At 46.0% G+C, this 14,824-nt stretch overlaps 1 protein-coding gene across 1 annotated transcript in view; it reads right to left on the bottom strand.

The window, feature by feature from the left end:
* SART3 (spliceosome associated factor 3, U4/U6 recycling protein) overlaps positions 1-14,824 on the bottom strand; it is a 559,753-nt gene that overhangs the window by 30,945 nt on the left and 513,984 nt on the right. Inside the window, exon 18 of the mRNA XM_069619464.1 lies at positions 14,479-14,666. Within this exon, the coding sequence (XP_069475565.1) occupies positions 14,479-14,666 (188 nt within the window). The remainder of the gene's footprint in view (positions 1-14,478; positions 14,667-14,824) is intronic.

The following is a 14,824-nucleotide window of genomic DNA, read 5'->3' as shown; positions in this document are numbered from 1 at the left end:
GGCGGAAGTAGAGAAACGGTTGGGGGTGCTAGAACAGCGATATACAGCCATGCACGAGGACAGCACCCTTGCGGATATCAATAGTAATCTACAAGAATTCAATAAACTAGCTACCAGGGAGCTGCTGTACATGGCTACTCCATTTAGAGCACACCGGTATGGCGAGAGAAACAGGGCAGGTCGCACCCTAGCTAACCTACTAAAGGCCGAAAGTAACCATACTACGATTTCTAGCATAGTAGCAGGGGACGGCACGGTAACCACAAGTGAGGAAGGCATAAACAAAGAATTCTCCCGATTTTATACAGAACTATGTACCAACCATAACCTGAAATCTCCCAATGACATTAAGGAATACTTAGATAGCATCATGCTCCCGACGCTGTCAACAGAGAATAGACAACTGTTAGACCAGCCCCTAACAGTTGATGAAATAAAAGAAGCAATTAAATCACTAGCCAACGGGAAGGCTCCCGGCTCGGACGACTGCGGGCTGAATTGTACAAGGAGCTCCGTGAGGAGCTGGCCCCGATACTACTGTCCGTGTGGGAGGAGGTCATGGAGGTAGGGAAACTTCCAGCGTCCATGAGAGAGGCCATAATAACGGTACTCCTCAAGCCCAGGCACCCACCGAGCGAGATGTCATATGACCCCTATGCCTTATAAACTGTGACACCAAGGTATTCGCAAAGATTCTGGCCACCAGACTCCTGCCTAACATGCCCACGTTGGTACACCCGGACCAATGCGGATTTATCCCCACTAGATCGACAGCACTGAATCTGCACAGGCTGTTTGGTGTTATGGCCCAGATTAAACCAGAAGCCCAGGCGGTGGCGGTATCCCTAGATGCCGAAAAGGCGTTTGATTCAGTGTCATGGACATATCTGCTCATGGTGCTCGGGAAATTTGGACTAGGCCCATACTTCCTACAATGCGTCAAGATACTATACACCAACCCGGGAGCTAGGGTACTGACCAATCGCACCATATCAGAATGGTTTGAGCTGGGCAGGGGTACGAGACAGGGCTGCCCGTTCTCCCCCATACTGTTCGCCCTTACTATGGAACCGGTGGCAGCAGCAATTAGGGAACACCAGGGACAGAGGGGTATATGGATGTCGGGCCTGACCCAATCAATATCGTTATACGCAGATGATACCCTGTTATACATCCGGGAACCAGACATACACCTGGGGCCAGCAATAGAGACTGCACAAATTCGCAGAATATTCAGGTTACAAAACTAATCGCTCCAAATCCGAAATTTTCCCACTGACCCCTGCCACTAAATGTCCAAATAACACGCACGGTCTACAATGGTCCCCTGACAAGATAAGATATCTGGGTGTTGTTGTGTCGGGAGACAAAACATCCCTATTCTCTAACAACCACAACGCCCTATTGTCCACGATTTCTGCTAAACTCTGCTTCTGGGCTACACTCCCCATTTCGCTCATCGGCAGGGTCGCTATATTGAAAATGGTCATTCTGCCCAAACTGTTATATATATATTTACTAATATCCCGATATGGCCTGGTAGGCGTTTCTTTGACACCCTCAGATCCATGGCAGTGGAGTTTGTTTGGCGTGGAGGGCCGGCCAGAATGAAGTGGGAAAAAATGGTGGAACCCTACAACAAAGGGGGTATAGCTGCCCCAGACTTTGAATTGTACTATCTAGTGGCACATGCTCAGTTTGTTAAACACTGGTATGATGAACAGGATACCTCACCCCACATCTGTTTAGAAAAAACATGCCGCTCGCCCAACCGACTTAAGGTCAGTCATCTTTAAAAGGAAAACATAGAGATGAGTGCCCGTTTGACCCAGTCAGCACAACTGTGCATGCATGGTCCAAAATTTACTGTAAGCTCAGGCTGGAAACACCTTACTATGCTGAGGCCCCGTTCTGGAACTTCCCCGGTATACTACCCACATATGATCCAGATGTACAGAAAATATGGGACCCAGAGAGTGAATTTTAAATCAAAGACATATTTCCCAATGGCAGATTTATAACGCTGGAGGAGTTCAAAACAGGGATGGGAAGGGGTCCATTGATGATATTACAATACCATAGAATGAAAATGGCCTTTAAGGCCAGGTGGCCAATGTTCCCAGACGAACCCCCGCCACACCCGTGCCTGGTGGCCTTGTCAACCCGTTCGGGAACCAGTGTCTCGGGACTATACATTGCTGTACAGGCCAAAACTCCATCGGTGAACAAATTAAAGACCTCCTGGGAAACAGACCTGGGTACCGCCATAACTGAAAGATCCTGGGAAAGGTACTGTGAACTGACCAAGAGGGTATCCATGAACGCGGGCCTACCGCTGATCCAATTTAAGGTGTTAAACAAGTTGCACTACACCCCCCAAAAGATTGCGAAATTCGCAAACAGCAGTACAGGTAGATGTCAGAAGTGTGGCGCAGACGAGGCGGACTCAATGCACATGTACTGGAGCTGCCCACACATGTGTGTTCTGGGGGGAGGTGGCAAAAATCCTAGAGGAAGTAACTCAGATACCGGCAGACCTCACGCCGCAAAAATACTTGTTCGGGGATATAGGAAAACAGTCAGAGGTAATCAGAAGGCTCTTTAATGTTGCATGTGCGGTGGCAAAAAAATGCATTCTGCAAAAATGGAAGAGTGCACAGGCACCACAGGCGAGCCACTTTCTTAAAGAACTGATGTACGTTAACGAATGTGAGGAACACTATGTAATGTCACTTCCGAACTCATGCAAACCAAAGGATATCTGGGCCCCGTTAAGAGTATCTATGCGAAGCGGACTCGACCAGTAGCAGCCCGGCAGGGCCCAGTAATATGGCTGTCCTGTAATACCACACTTTATGTTATATATTTGAACTAAATGTATCTGATATGTCTATGTTTGGAATTTCGTGTTGTTGCAATGTTGTGTCCCACAATTAATAAACAAAGTTTAATAAAAAAAAAAGAATAGCTTAATGCCATTTTTAATGTTTTACATTGGGTTTTACTCACCTTGAACTGCATATTGCTGCTCTGAATATGGTTATACTGTTGGTTGCATACCATAGTATTGTGTGGATTTTCATGATTGTGTTTATGAGATAAGATATAGTACTTACCTTTCCAAAGATGTAACTTTGCCTACTTGTATATAAAATAAACCATTATTTTTACAATACATAAGTCTATCGGTGATTTATTGGACCACATGTATACTACAATTTGTTTTTACCTACAACCCTCTCACCCTCTCTCCTGGCCTGAAAGGGGACACACTGTCCCCAAAGAGATTAGAGTGGCTCCATTTCTGCAAAAGACACTGCTTTAGATGATCATATATTGTTGCTGGTTGACCGCTGTTATAGCACCCATACTGACACACAGTGCTCCTCTAGTTCACATGCCCGCTATATTTGCACTATAAAATGTCCACACAAAGACGATCTGCACAGACCTTCCAGAATAGCACCAGCAGCCAGATGAGAGATGCACAAAAAGGCATGGAGAAGCGTTGGTATTAATGGCACATTTGTGAAAGGCCACCTACAGCAGATACAATCGGGACACAATATGAACACTATAATTTCTAAGTGCATAGAACGGCAAGTGTCCATTACCAGCCAATGACAACAGACAGCAACTGAACAAATTACAGACAAACGCTGAAACCAGGAGTGAAATTAACTGGTGCTGTGGGTGTGCTGGACAATATATTGAGTTTTGGAGATATACCAATATATATTTTCAATATCGATATAGGACGAAAATATCATTCACATCAAGATATAAACATATATACAACAGAATTGCTTGCTGTATAAATGCACAATTTGTACCTCCCCCGGGCCACTTTGGACTACTTTGCCTGTGTCAATTTGGGAAAAGCATACACAGTGCCCTTTTATAGGCGGCCAATGTTAGGCAAAGTTTGCATGCAGTACCCTCTGGGACCACTACACACAACTATAACTACAGGTGTAAGCAAAACCAACCTATCGTATAAGTCTGTACCACACAGATTTTGGTAGCGAGCTGAGCAGCCAGGCTCATCTCAAGAGGGAATGTGAGCTGTAATGATGTTACACAGAGGTCTACAATCACAAGTATTCAAATAGACTCTTATACTCAAGGTTTCTTGGTAAAACACTTATTAATTTATTACACAGTCAGAAAACATTCACTAAAAGGAGTATCACACAAAAATATACTACAATACTTCACACTATCCGGTTCTGAGGCATTTAAACTACTTTAAAGGAGGAGCAAAATGGCATTCAGAGCATTTGAAGTAGGAGCAAAAAGGCATAAATTAATAAAAAGGAATAGTAGAATTATTCTTAAACAGTGCAAATAGTTTGAGTTCACCAGAGGAGTTGTTCCAATGCAATAGGTAGGCCAAAGTCAATGGGCTAGAGTCTTGTATCAGCAAAACGGTTCTGGTAGTTAAACGGAAAAGTCTTTGCCACGGTTCTCAGAAGTAGTTCATAGAAGAAAGATTCATGTCGGGTCAGAAGCTGACAAGGCCTGCAAGTTGCCAAAATTTAATGCACTTTCGCAGTGAGATGTAAGCTCTCTCGGTCAGGTTTTCACAGTACCTTATTTTGAAAAAAAAGATGCAGCTGAGGACTTCTGTTCCTGGCATTTCCTGCAGATCTCGCTTTTCCTGAGCCTCAGTCGTGGGGACAAGTGGGAGGACGTAGGGGGGTTCCTGCACTGCAAGCTGACTGGTCACAAAGCTGGCAAACGCACAAACTGGTGTCCTTCTCCCCGGCTATTCGGTTTCCTGCAGCACTCTGAGGAAAATACAACCAGCTCCGAGAATGGTATCCAGGTGGCTTACGAGTTGATTGGTCCCACCAACTCAAAGGAAGAACTTGTCCTTGAAGGGCTTCTCTGTCGAGATGAACTTGGCGATTCGGACCTGCAGCAGGGCTTCAGCAGGCAAAACAACGGTCCAGGAGTTGCAGCAGCCGTCCTCTTCCAGCTCGTCTTCGCTTCTTTCATTCCAGTGGTCGACTCTGCCTTCCAAGCCAAGAGACTCACCTTGTAAACAGTTTTCTCCCATTCATTCCAGCATAGCTGCCACTCACCCAGCTGGGTGGCTGTCCTTGCAGGACAGTCAGCCAGCCAATCACGCTAGATGCATTTGGATCTCCAAGGAGACTAAGCACAGGGAGTTTCTGGCACCTCCCTCACTTCCTGCCCAACCCTGACACTCAGGCGACAGAGGCCTGAAGCCCACCAAAGGCGTAGGAACAAAGGGACCAAACCTAGTTTGGCGCACAGAGACAAACTCTAGAAGGACCTTTCCAAGAAGAAATGGTGAAAAAAGACTGTGACCCGTTTAAACAAAGGAGGCTCAGACGCCATCTTGAAAAACATGGCTTCAGCGATTTAACGCTACCGGTATCGCTGCGGGAAAAATCATGGTAGTTCGTTGTAAAACCACTGCCACCAGCCATTTCGAGAGGAAAGGGTAGCTTTTGACTGCTACATGAGTTTCTAGATATAGGGGATCCTAAGTAACCCCTCCAGCACTCTATTGTAAGACAGTGTGTGCTGGGTCTAGGAATTTGGAAAGACTATTAAAGTCAATTTCACTTTACTTTCCCTGGGAAACAGTAGTTTATCCCAGAGAAGGTATCTAAACCTTGGCCTCCCTGTGTCATTGCACTGAGGGTGCTGTGTAACACACATGAAAAGATAATGCCTATGGAGTTGTCTAAAACTCCATAACAAAGAACACAAGAGTAGAACACACAGCAAAATACATGAGAGAGTGGGGAAAAAAGGGTCACACTTTCTCCAGATAAAAAAAAAATCAAGTCACCAAAATCCAGCAAAGTTGCTGGGGGTCTCTAAGGTGAAGGGAATTAGCACATTTATGAACATTCTCTCTTAACACTCGTCCCCCAAACACTGAGGGACAGGAGGATTTAATCCACCCCTGGATGAATCTCCTTACTCCGGCCGGTTATACATTCTGGAGAGACCAGCATTTTGGTGATTGCACCCTGACCTGTGTTCAATGGTAAAATCAAACCCCTGTAGGCTGACTGACCATCTTATCAATTTAGGATTTACCCCTTTCATCTGCATTAACCATCTCAAGGGTTGGTGGTCTGTCTGAATCACAAAAGTAGATCCATACAAGTATAGTCTAAACTTCTTCAGAGACCACACAATGGCAAAACACTCACTTTCGATGGTTGCCCACCTTGTCTCGGGTCCTTCGTATTCCTGCTGATGAAGCAGATTGGGTGTTCCCTACCTTTCTCATCCAGCTGACTCAGAACTGCACCTATACCTGTATTGGAAGCATCTGTTTGTACAATGAAGGTTTGGCTGTAGTCAGGAGCTATTAAGACTGGAGCTTGACAAAGGGCTTTCTTAAGTCCTTAAAATGCCTTGGTGCACTCCTCATTTCAGCCGACCATCTTGGGGAATTTGGGTGAGGAGACCACATTCAACGGAGACGCTATGGACCCATCGTTATCTATGAAGTTCCTATAATAACCAGTGAAACCTAAAAAGGCTCTCACTTGGGTTTGAGTAGTAGGGGTGACCCATTCTTGTACAGCTTGTACTTTACTAGGCAATGGCCTTATTTCACCTCCTCCTACCTTATGTCCAAGGTAGACCACTTTGCTCTGACCAATTTGACATTTACTTGCCTTTATGGTCAGATGGGCCTGCTCAAGAGCCTGCAAAACATATCCTCAGTGGTCAACATGTTCTTTCAAAGTAAGGCTGAACACTGAAATGTCATTCAAGTATGCCATGGAGAAGACTTCCATCCCATTCAGAACTTGATTAACCACCCTTTGGAACGTAGAAGGTGCATTCTTTAATCCAAAAGGCATTACCTTAAACTTATAGAGACCTGCTGGGGTCGAAAATGCAGTTTTCTCTTTGGCATGGTCTGCCAGGGCTATTTGCCAATAGCCTGACGTTGGGTCAAATGTACTGAGGTACTTGGCTGAACCAAGTTTGTCCACCAGCTCATCTGTCCTAGGTAAAGGATGGGCATCAGTCTGTGTGACTGCATTTAGAGCTCTATAGTCTACACAGAATCTCAACTCCTTGGATCCTGCCTTTGGCACAAGTACAACTGGACTAGACCATGGACTTGTAGATGGCTCTATTACCCTGAGATCAAGCATCTTGTTGACCTCCTTTATGTGGGTTCTTACATGGTCCGATATCTTGTAACCTCTGCTTTTAACAGGTAAACAGTCACCAGTGAGAATATCGTGCTGGCCCCAAGGAGTCAAGCCTGGTGATAGTGAAAACAGGGGGGCAAACTGATTTAACAGAAACTTGCACTCCTCCTGTTGTTCCAATGTCAAATTAGAAGAGAGGTTAACTCCCATCTTTCCATCTAAAGGTTGTCCCCTGAGGTGATCAGGTAGAGGTTCACTCTCCTCCTCCTCCTCCTCCTGAGCTGAAGCTAGAAGCAAATCTCCCACTTCTGGTCTTGAGACATAGGCTTTTAGACGGTTGGTGTGAAAGACCCTGGGGGCCTCCTTAGGATTGCCGAAGTCCACCAAATAATTGACCTCTCCAGTTTTTTCCCACAACCTTGAAGGGCCCATTCCAGTTGTCATGTAAGGCCCTCTGCCTTGTAGGTACCATAACTGGAACTTGCTGGTCTTGAGTAAACTCAACCATGTTGGCCATCTGGTCATGCCAATGCTTCACCAGAGCCTGACCTGCTTTCAAGTTATCAGATGCTTCTGTCATGTGTGTCTTTCTCCTCTGGAGACCAAGCACATAGTCAGTGACTCTCACTGGCTTGGGGCAAGGAGCACTCTCTAACCCCCTCCTTAATTAGGGCCAATGGACCTCTAACTGGAGGACCATGGAGAAGCTCAAAGGGACTAAATCCAACTCCCTCCTGAGGGACTTCTCTATAAGCAAATAGAAGTCATGGCAGTAGAAGGTCCCACTTTCTTCAAAGGGGTTCCTCTAAGGCACCTATCATGCTCTTCATAGTTTATTAAACCTCTCTACCAATTCATTCGTCTATGTACGGTAGGCAGTTGAGAACTTGTAAGTTTCACTCCACAGTTTTTCCACATGGCCTGCATGTAGTGGGACAAAGTTTGATGATCTGTCAGAAATGACTTCCTTAGGAAAACCTACCCTGGTAAAAAATACCAAGTAGGGCCTTAGCAAAAGCCTGAGCTGTAACAGTCCTGATAGGTATGGCTACAGGATACCTAGTAGCATGGTCTACTACAACCAATATAAAATCGATTGCCTGAAGAGGTTGGAGTGTCTAAGGGACCAACAATGTTGATTCCTAGCCTCTCAAAATGGACTCCCACCACTGGGAGAGGCACCAAGGGTGCCACATTCATGGCTCCACTCTTGCCAGATGTCTGACAAGCGTGACAGCTCCTACAGAATTTATCTACATCAGACCCCAACTTAGGCCAGTAGAAATATAGAGAAAGCCTTTCCTTGGTTTTCTTAAAGCTTAAGTGACCAGCTAATGGAATTTCATGGGCTAACTGTAGGAACTGTTGTATTGGCTCTAGAGTCACTACCAGTCTTCTGTAGTCCTCTGGGATAGACTCAGTTGGTTCACTGTAGAAGAGGCCATCTTCCCAGTATACCCTGTGCTTCCGTGGCTCTTGCCCGTCCAGCTGGGAAGCTGCCTGTTGGCGAAGTCCTTCAAGAGAAGGACACACTTTGACCTCTGCTGTAGTCTGCCCTACAGGGGCCACCTTCTGCCAGTAAAGACTGCAGCTCAGGATGGTCTTTAGGATCCAGATCTCCAACAGGGGCATTGTCAGGGCCAAAGCCAAGACTAGACCTAGGCAGGGGGTGCAGAGGGGCATGGTGGGGGCTGTGATGAGTGTACGAGGTATTCCCAGAAAAGTGTATCCATTTAAAAGGCTGCTGTGCCCCTTCTGCAGAAAAGCAGCCTTCAAAGACTACAGTTCCCAGCAGAAGCAGTCTCCTGCCTACAATACCCAGCATGCTCGGGGGCGCCGCGGACCAATCAGGAGTCCAGCAGGGTGTGGCTCGTCAACGCGCATGCGCAAGCCCCGAGGCACGGGGCTTGCGCTTGAGACTTCGGAAGGAGAGGACGTGCAGAGCCCAGCTCCTCCAGAATCACTCGCGAGGGGCCCCGCCCCGCCGGAGAAGCAGTTCGGCCCCTCGCTCCTGCAAGATAAGTTCTTAAACCCATCTTGGGAATCAGAGGGATCGGGGGAGAAGCGCAGGGGGCTTTAGCCCACCCATTCCTAGCCCCTGCGCCTACCGAAAAGATAAGTGGGCGTGTATCTTAGATGCGCCGCCAATCTGTTGTGGGGAGCGGAGCATACGAAAGGCTTGAACGTGTGTTCCCGCCTCCTGGGACCAGGGAGAACAGGGCGCACGGGAGGCGAAAACACACGTGGCAAAAGTTTCCGCGGCGGTCTGAAGGAAGACCCCTGTGGAAGTTAAATAACGGCATTTGTCCACATCAGGAACTAGTGGAGAAGCCTCAGAAAAGTGGCGAACTTGGGCACACTGAAAAGCCCGTGATTTGAGCTCGGGTGGCAACAAGAATGTTGTGTGTTTGTATGTGTGTGAGGAATGAATGAGAAGGTTATGGGAATGCAGAGGCAAAACCCTAACTCGTGTTATTTCTTTTAGCTTCTTGGACCAGCACAGAACACTACGGAACTGCCACAAGACTTGACGGCTTCATTACGGACAGGACACTGAAAACCAGAGCTAAGTGTGCATGCTGAAAATGCTAATTAGTTGTGCACAAAACTAAGTGCATGGTTTGACTAGTATGTAGAATTAATCAGTGGGCCTCAGTCTGACTATGTGGAAGTGGAGTGTAAATAGCTACTTGGTACCAAGTACAATTGAAGGCGTGCAACAATCAACCCTTTCCCCTAAATTCCCCGTCCTATCCACAACCACTACCCAATCCTCAATCCGGTTTTCCTAATATCCCCCCAACCTATCCAATCAACGAGACCCTAACCCTCCTTCCCTGCTCTGGTCCGGGTAGCCTGCGTAAGCTTCGACTTGCAGGCTCCACGACCATAGTGGGGGTGGTTGGTACTGCGTCGCTCCTGCGCCTAGGACCAGAGTGCTTTGACAGGCATGGTCTTCTTCCAGCTCCGAATCTTCAGCAGCTGATTCAACCTTTCCTGGTTGTTCCTCACACTCAGCCTTAGCTGCTGGAGAAGTCAGGAGGTGTGACTTTCGACAGTCCTCTTGGGATGTCCTTGTTGGAAACACAGGAGTGCTCTCTTGCTTTTTCTTTGAGACCTTGGGTTTCCCCTTTGCCTCCTTCTTAGAAATAGCAGTTAGTAGTTGTTGTGGGCTGGGTGTTAAAGCTTCTTCTGTAACATCCTCTTGAGAGTCAGTTAAGGTACTCTCTCTGGCCTTCCTTGTCTTTTCCTGTTTCCTCTTACAGGGAGGCCTGGGGAGGCTTGATACAACTCCAAGAGTTTTTAAATCATTCCCCAACAGGTCTCTCCCAAGCACCTCACTCCGCGCACTAACAGGTATCTTGACAGTCATGTTGTTGCACTGGTTGAGAGCTGGTAATCTTGGAAGCATTTGAACAGGGCCTCCAGCAAGCTTAGTGAGGCCTTTGGGTGTCTCAGGCTTGAAAAAAGATTCATCCACCACTGTAATGCTGGCCCCAGTGTCTCTAATGGCAGGGGTCTCCTGACCATTTGCAAGTACACTGTCCTTGTAATATTCTTTTGCGTTATCTGGAATTGAATTATATACATCTAAATACTGCTGTTCCCACAGACCCAGTGACACTAAGGAAACACTGGTAGAGACTCCAATGGGGTCTTCAGCCAATAGTTGAAAGTTTCCACTTGCCATTTGTACTTCTGCGTCTGGGGTAAAGGCTAAGGAGGCAGAGTGGACCCCTGAACGTTTACCCTTGCATCTGGGATCCCCTTTCATATGGTCAGTAGACCCACAAGCATAACATTTTCCAAATGTTTTGACAAATGGGGGTTTCTGCTGACCTCCCTCTGGTTTAGCACCAGAGGGTTTCACTAACCTGATTCAGTTTCCCTTGTGGCTTTCCCTTTTTCTGTTTGGGGCCCTCTTTTGGATTGGAGGTAGTAGAATTCTCTTTGCCATCTTTCTTTTGCTGCTGCCCCGGCATCCTTCTTCGGAGTTCCTCCAGAATCCTTGTGAGTAGCCCTGTTGGCAACCCACAAGTCAGCAGCTTTAGCTAGTTTCTTTGGATTCATTTCCTTAGAGTCAGCCAGTGCTGTCTCAGCTCAGGAGAGCAGGCATCAAAAATAGATTCCAACAAAAATAGATTTCTCATCCCTTCAAAAGTGTTAACTCTGTAACCCTTTACCCAACCATCCAAGTTCTTCAAAACATTCACACACCCAGGTAGCCCAAGGGGTACCATCATGCTTTATGAGGGTCCTAAACCTCAAGGTACTGGGAAGGAGTTTCCTCAAATCTAGCACTCAAAGCTAGCTTCACATTTTCATACTCCAATCTTTCAAGTTCCCCCCTCCTCCATTACAGCATCAGTTGCAACCTGGTGGAGCCTAGACAAAAGTCAAGGAATCAACTGATTCCCTGTAAAACCCTGAATCCCATAGTTATATTCAAAAGCAGCCAACCAATCCAAAATATCAAGTTTCACCTCATACATACTCACAGCTTCCTTAGGCATGCAAGGTCTCTTAGGAATGGAAGACCTAGAAGACTCTGGGATAGAACCATTTTCAAGAGACAATTTCTTCATTTCAAGAGCATGATGCATTTCCATTTCTCTGAGTTTGATTTCTTGATATTTACTTTCAGTTTGCATTTGGAGCCTTTTGAACTCTAACTCAAGTCTCATCTTTTCAAGAGACACACATTCTGGATTCAGTACTGGACCTGGTAGGGTCCCTATGGCTAAAGGTTGAGGCCCAAGAACTTGTTGAGGTCCAGAGGGGCTCTCATCCTGAGACTCCTCTAATTCTTTTTGCTCATCAATAACATTTCAGTTAGACTCTAAATCATTATCATCCTCATCAACATTTCCCACATTTGCTGAAGGAGTAGGTGTAACAGACCCACTTCTCAGACTTTGAAATTCCAACAATCTTTCAATCAATTCATTTTACTTTCCTTTGACAGGGAGGTTCCTGATGTTACACATTTCCTTCAGTTGATCTACTGTTAAAATAATCAGGGCCTCCTGTCTGTAGTTATCCATATTAGGCATGATAAAATTGCTTTTCTAGTGGTGCTTAGCCTTGTGAAGGTTACTATTTGAACAAACGTAAAGCAGAACTCTCAATGTAACAACTCTACAATTTATCCTCATCGCATGCCACCAGTGTTAGGCAAAGTGTGTATGCAGTACCCTCTGGGACCACTACACAACTAGGACTACAGGTGTAAGCAAAACCAACCTTTGGCATAAGTCTGTACGACACAGTTTTTGGTAGCGAGCTGAGCAGCCAGGCTCATCTCAAGAGGGAATGTGAGCTGTAATGATGTTACACAGAGGTCTACAATCACAAATATTCAAATAGACTCTCATACTCAAAGTTTCTTGGTAAAACACTTGTTCTGAGGCACTTAAAATACGTTTGAGGAGTAGCAAAATGGCATTCAGAGCATATGAAGTAGGAGCAAAAAGGCATAAGTTAATAAAACGAATAGTATAATTATTCTTAAACAGTGCAAATAGTTTGAGTTCATCAGAGGAGATGTTCCAATGCAATAGGGAGGCCAAAGTCAATGGGCTAGAGTCTTGTATAATTAAAAACGGTTCTGGTAGATAAACAGAAAAGTCTTTGCCACGGTTCTCAGAAGTAGTTCATAGAAGAAAGAATCATATGTCAGGTCACAAGCTGACTAGGCCTGCAAGTTGCCAAAGCTTCATGCGCTTTCGCAGTGAGAGGCAAGTTCTCTCGGTCGGGTTTTCACAGTACCTTATTTTGAAGAAAAAGATGCAGCTCAGGACTTCTGTTCCTGGTACTTCCTACAGATCTTGCGGTTCCTGAGCCTCAGTCGTGGGGACAAGAGGGAGGATGCCGGGGGACTCCTGCACTGCATGGGGACTGGTCACAAAGCAGGCAAACTGGAAAATCTTCGATTGCGGTAGCTGTCGTCAAGCACACAAACTGGTGTCCTTCTCCTTAGCTATTCGGTTTCCTGCAACACTCTGAGGAAAATACAACCAGCTCCGAGAATGGTATCCAGGTGGCTTACGAGTTGATTAGTCCCACCAACACAAAGGAAGGCGTCGTCCTTGAAGGGCTTCTCTGTCGAAATGAACTTGGTGATTCGGACCTGCAGCAGGGCTTCAGTGGGCAAACCAACGGTCCAGGAGTTGCAGCAGCCGTCCTCTTCTAGCTCATCTTCGCTTCTTTCGTTCCAGTGGTCGGCTCTGCCTTCCAAGCCAAGAGACTCTCCTTTTAAACAGTTTTCTCCCATTCATTCCAGCCTAGCTGCCACTCACCCAACAGGGTAGCTGTCCTTGCCGGACAGTCAGCCAGTCAATCACGTCAGAGTGCATTTGGATCTCCTAGGACACGAAGCACAGGGAGTTTCAGGCACCTCCCTCACTTCCTGCTCACCCCAGATACTCAGGCGACAGAGGCGGTCTTCAGTCCTGAAGCCAGCCAAAAGCGCAGGAACAAACGGACCAAACCTAGTTTGGCGCGCAGAGACAAACTCTAGAAGGACCTTTCCAAAAAGAAATGGTGAAAAAAGAAGACTGGGACCCGTTTAAACAAAGGAGGCTCAGACGCCATCTTGAAAAATATGGCTCCCGCAATTTAACGCTACCGGTGTTCGTGGTTTGGAAAAATCATGGTAGTTCATTGTAAAACCACTGCCACCAGCCAATTCGAGAGGAAAGTGTAGCATGTGCCTGCTACATCAGTTTCTAGAGATAGGGGATCCTAAGTAACCCCTCCAGCACTCTATTGTAAGATAGTGTGTGCTGGGTCTAGGAATTTGGAAAGACTAGTAAAGTCAATTTCACTTTACTTTCTCTGGGAAACAGTAGTTTATCCCAGAGAAGGCATCCAAACCTTGGGACAGCCTAAAAGGCCTCCCTGTGCATTGAGGGTGCTGCGTGACACACATGAAGAGGATGCCTATGCAGTGGTCTAAAACTCCATAATCAAAGAACACAAGAGTAAAACACACATCAAAATTCCTGAGAGTTGGAAAAAAAGGGTCACACTCTACAGGTAAAAAACAAGTCCTCAAAATCCAGCAAAGTTGCTGGGGGTCTCTAAGGTGAAGGGAATTAGGACATTTATGAGAATGCTCCCTAACAGTCCCCCTACTCTTGTCTGTGCCCCCCCCCATGCCCCGCCTAAATTTGATTCCTGGAGACGCAACTGCCTGGCTTGTTTAACAATGTTTGATGTTTACCAATGTGACCTGATCATGGACAAGGAGAGGATAAAAAAAAATATCAAATATTCAGTGATTTAAAATAAATACATGGCCATGACCGAAACTTACGCTCCGTAGATCTGTCGAGGAACCATGGATGCTGATGGTTTTGCCATTTCAGGCGTATCAGACTGTTTTCTTCTGGGAGGGTTACTTATTGCTACATTAATGACGTGTTCCTTAATCTTTGTACCATCCATTTTCAATACAGCCTGTGAAGCTTGTGCCTCATTTTCATACTCAATGTAAGCCAGACCCTAACAAAAACAAAAACATCTGTGGTTAATGAATCCACTTCTCTCCTCTGCATATATGTGAATAATCAATGGTTATTTGTGTTAAATGTGTTTTTTAATGAACATTTCAACATTAAACATTGTGCTACGCAGCAGCCTTAGTAGCATTCATTAGGACG

This window comes from Ambystoma mexicanum, chromosome 10, assembly GCF_040938575.1.
Source record: "Ambystoma mexicanum isolate Mex_15411 chromosome 10, UKY_AmexF1_1, whole genome shotgun sequence".
Classification (NCBI taxonomy): Eukaryota; Metazoa; Chordata; class Amphibia; order Caudata; family Ambystomatidae; genus Ambystoma; species Ambystoma mexicanum.
The sequence above is the reverse complement of the archived record's forward strand: the minus strand, read 5'-3'. Positions and strand labels throughout refer to the sequence as shown.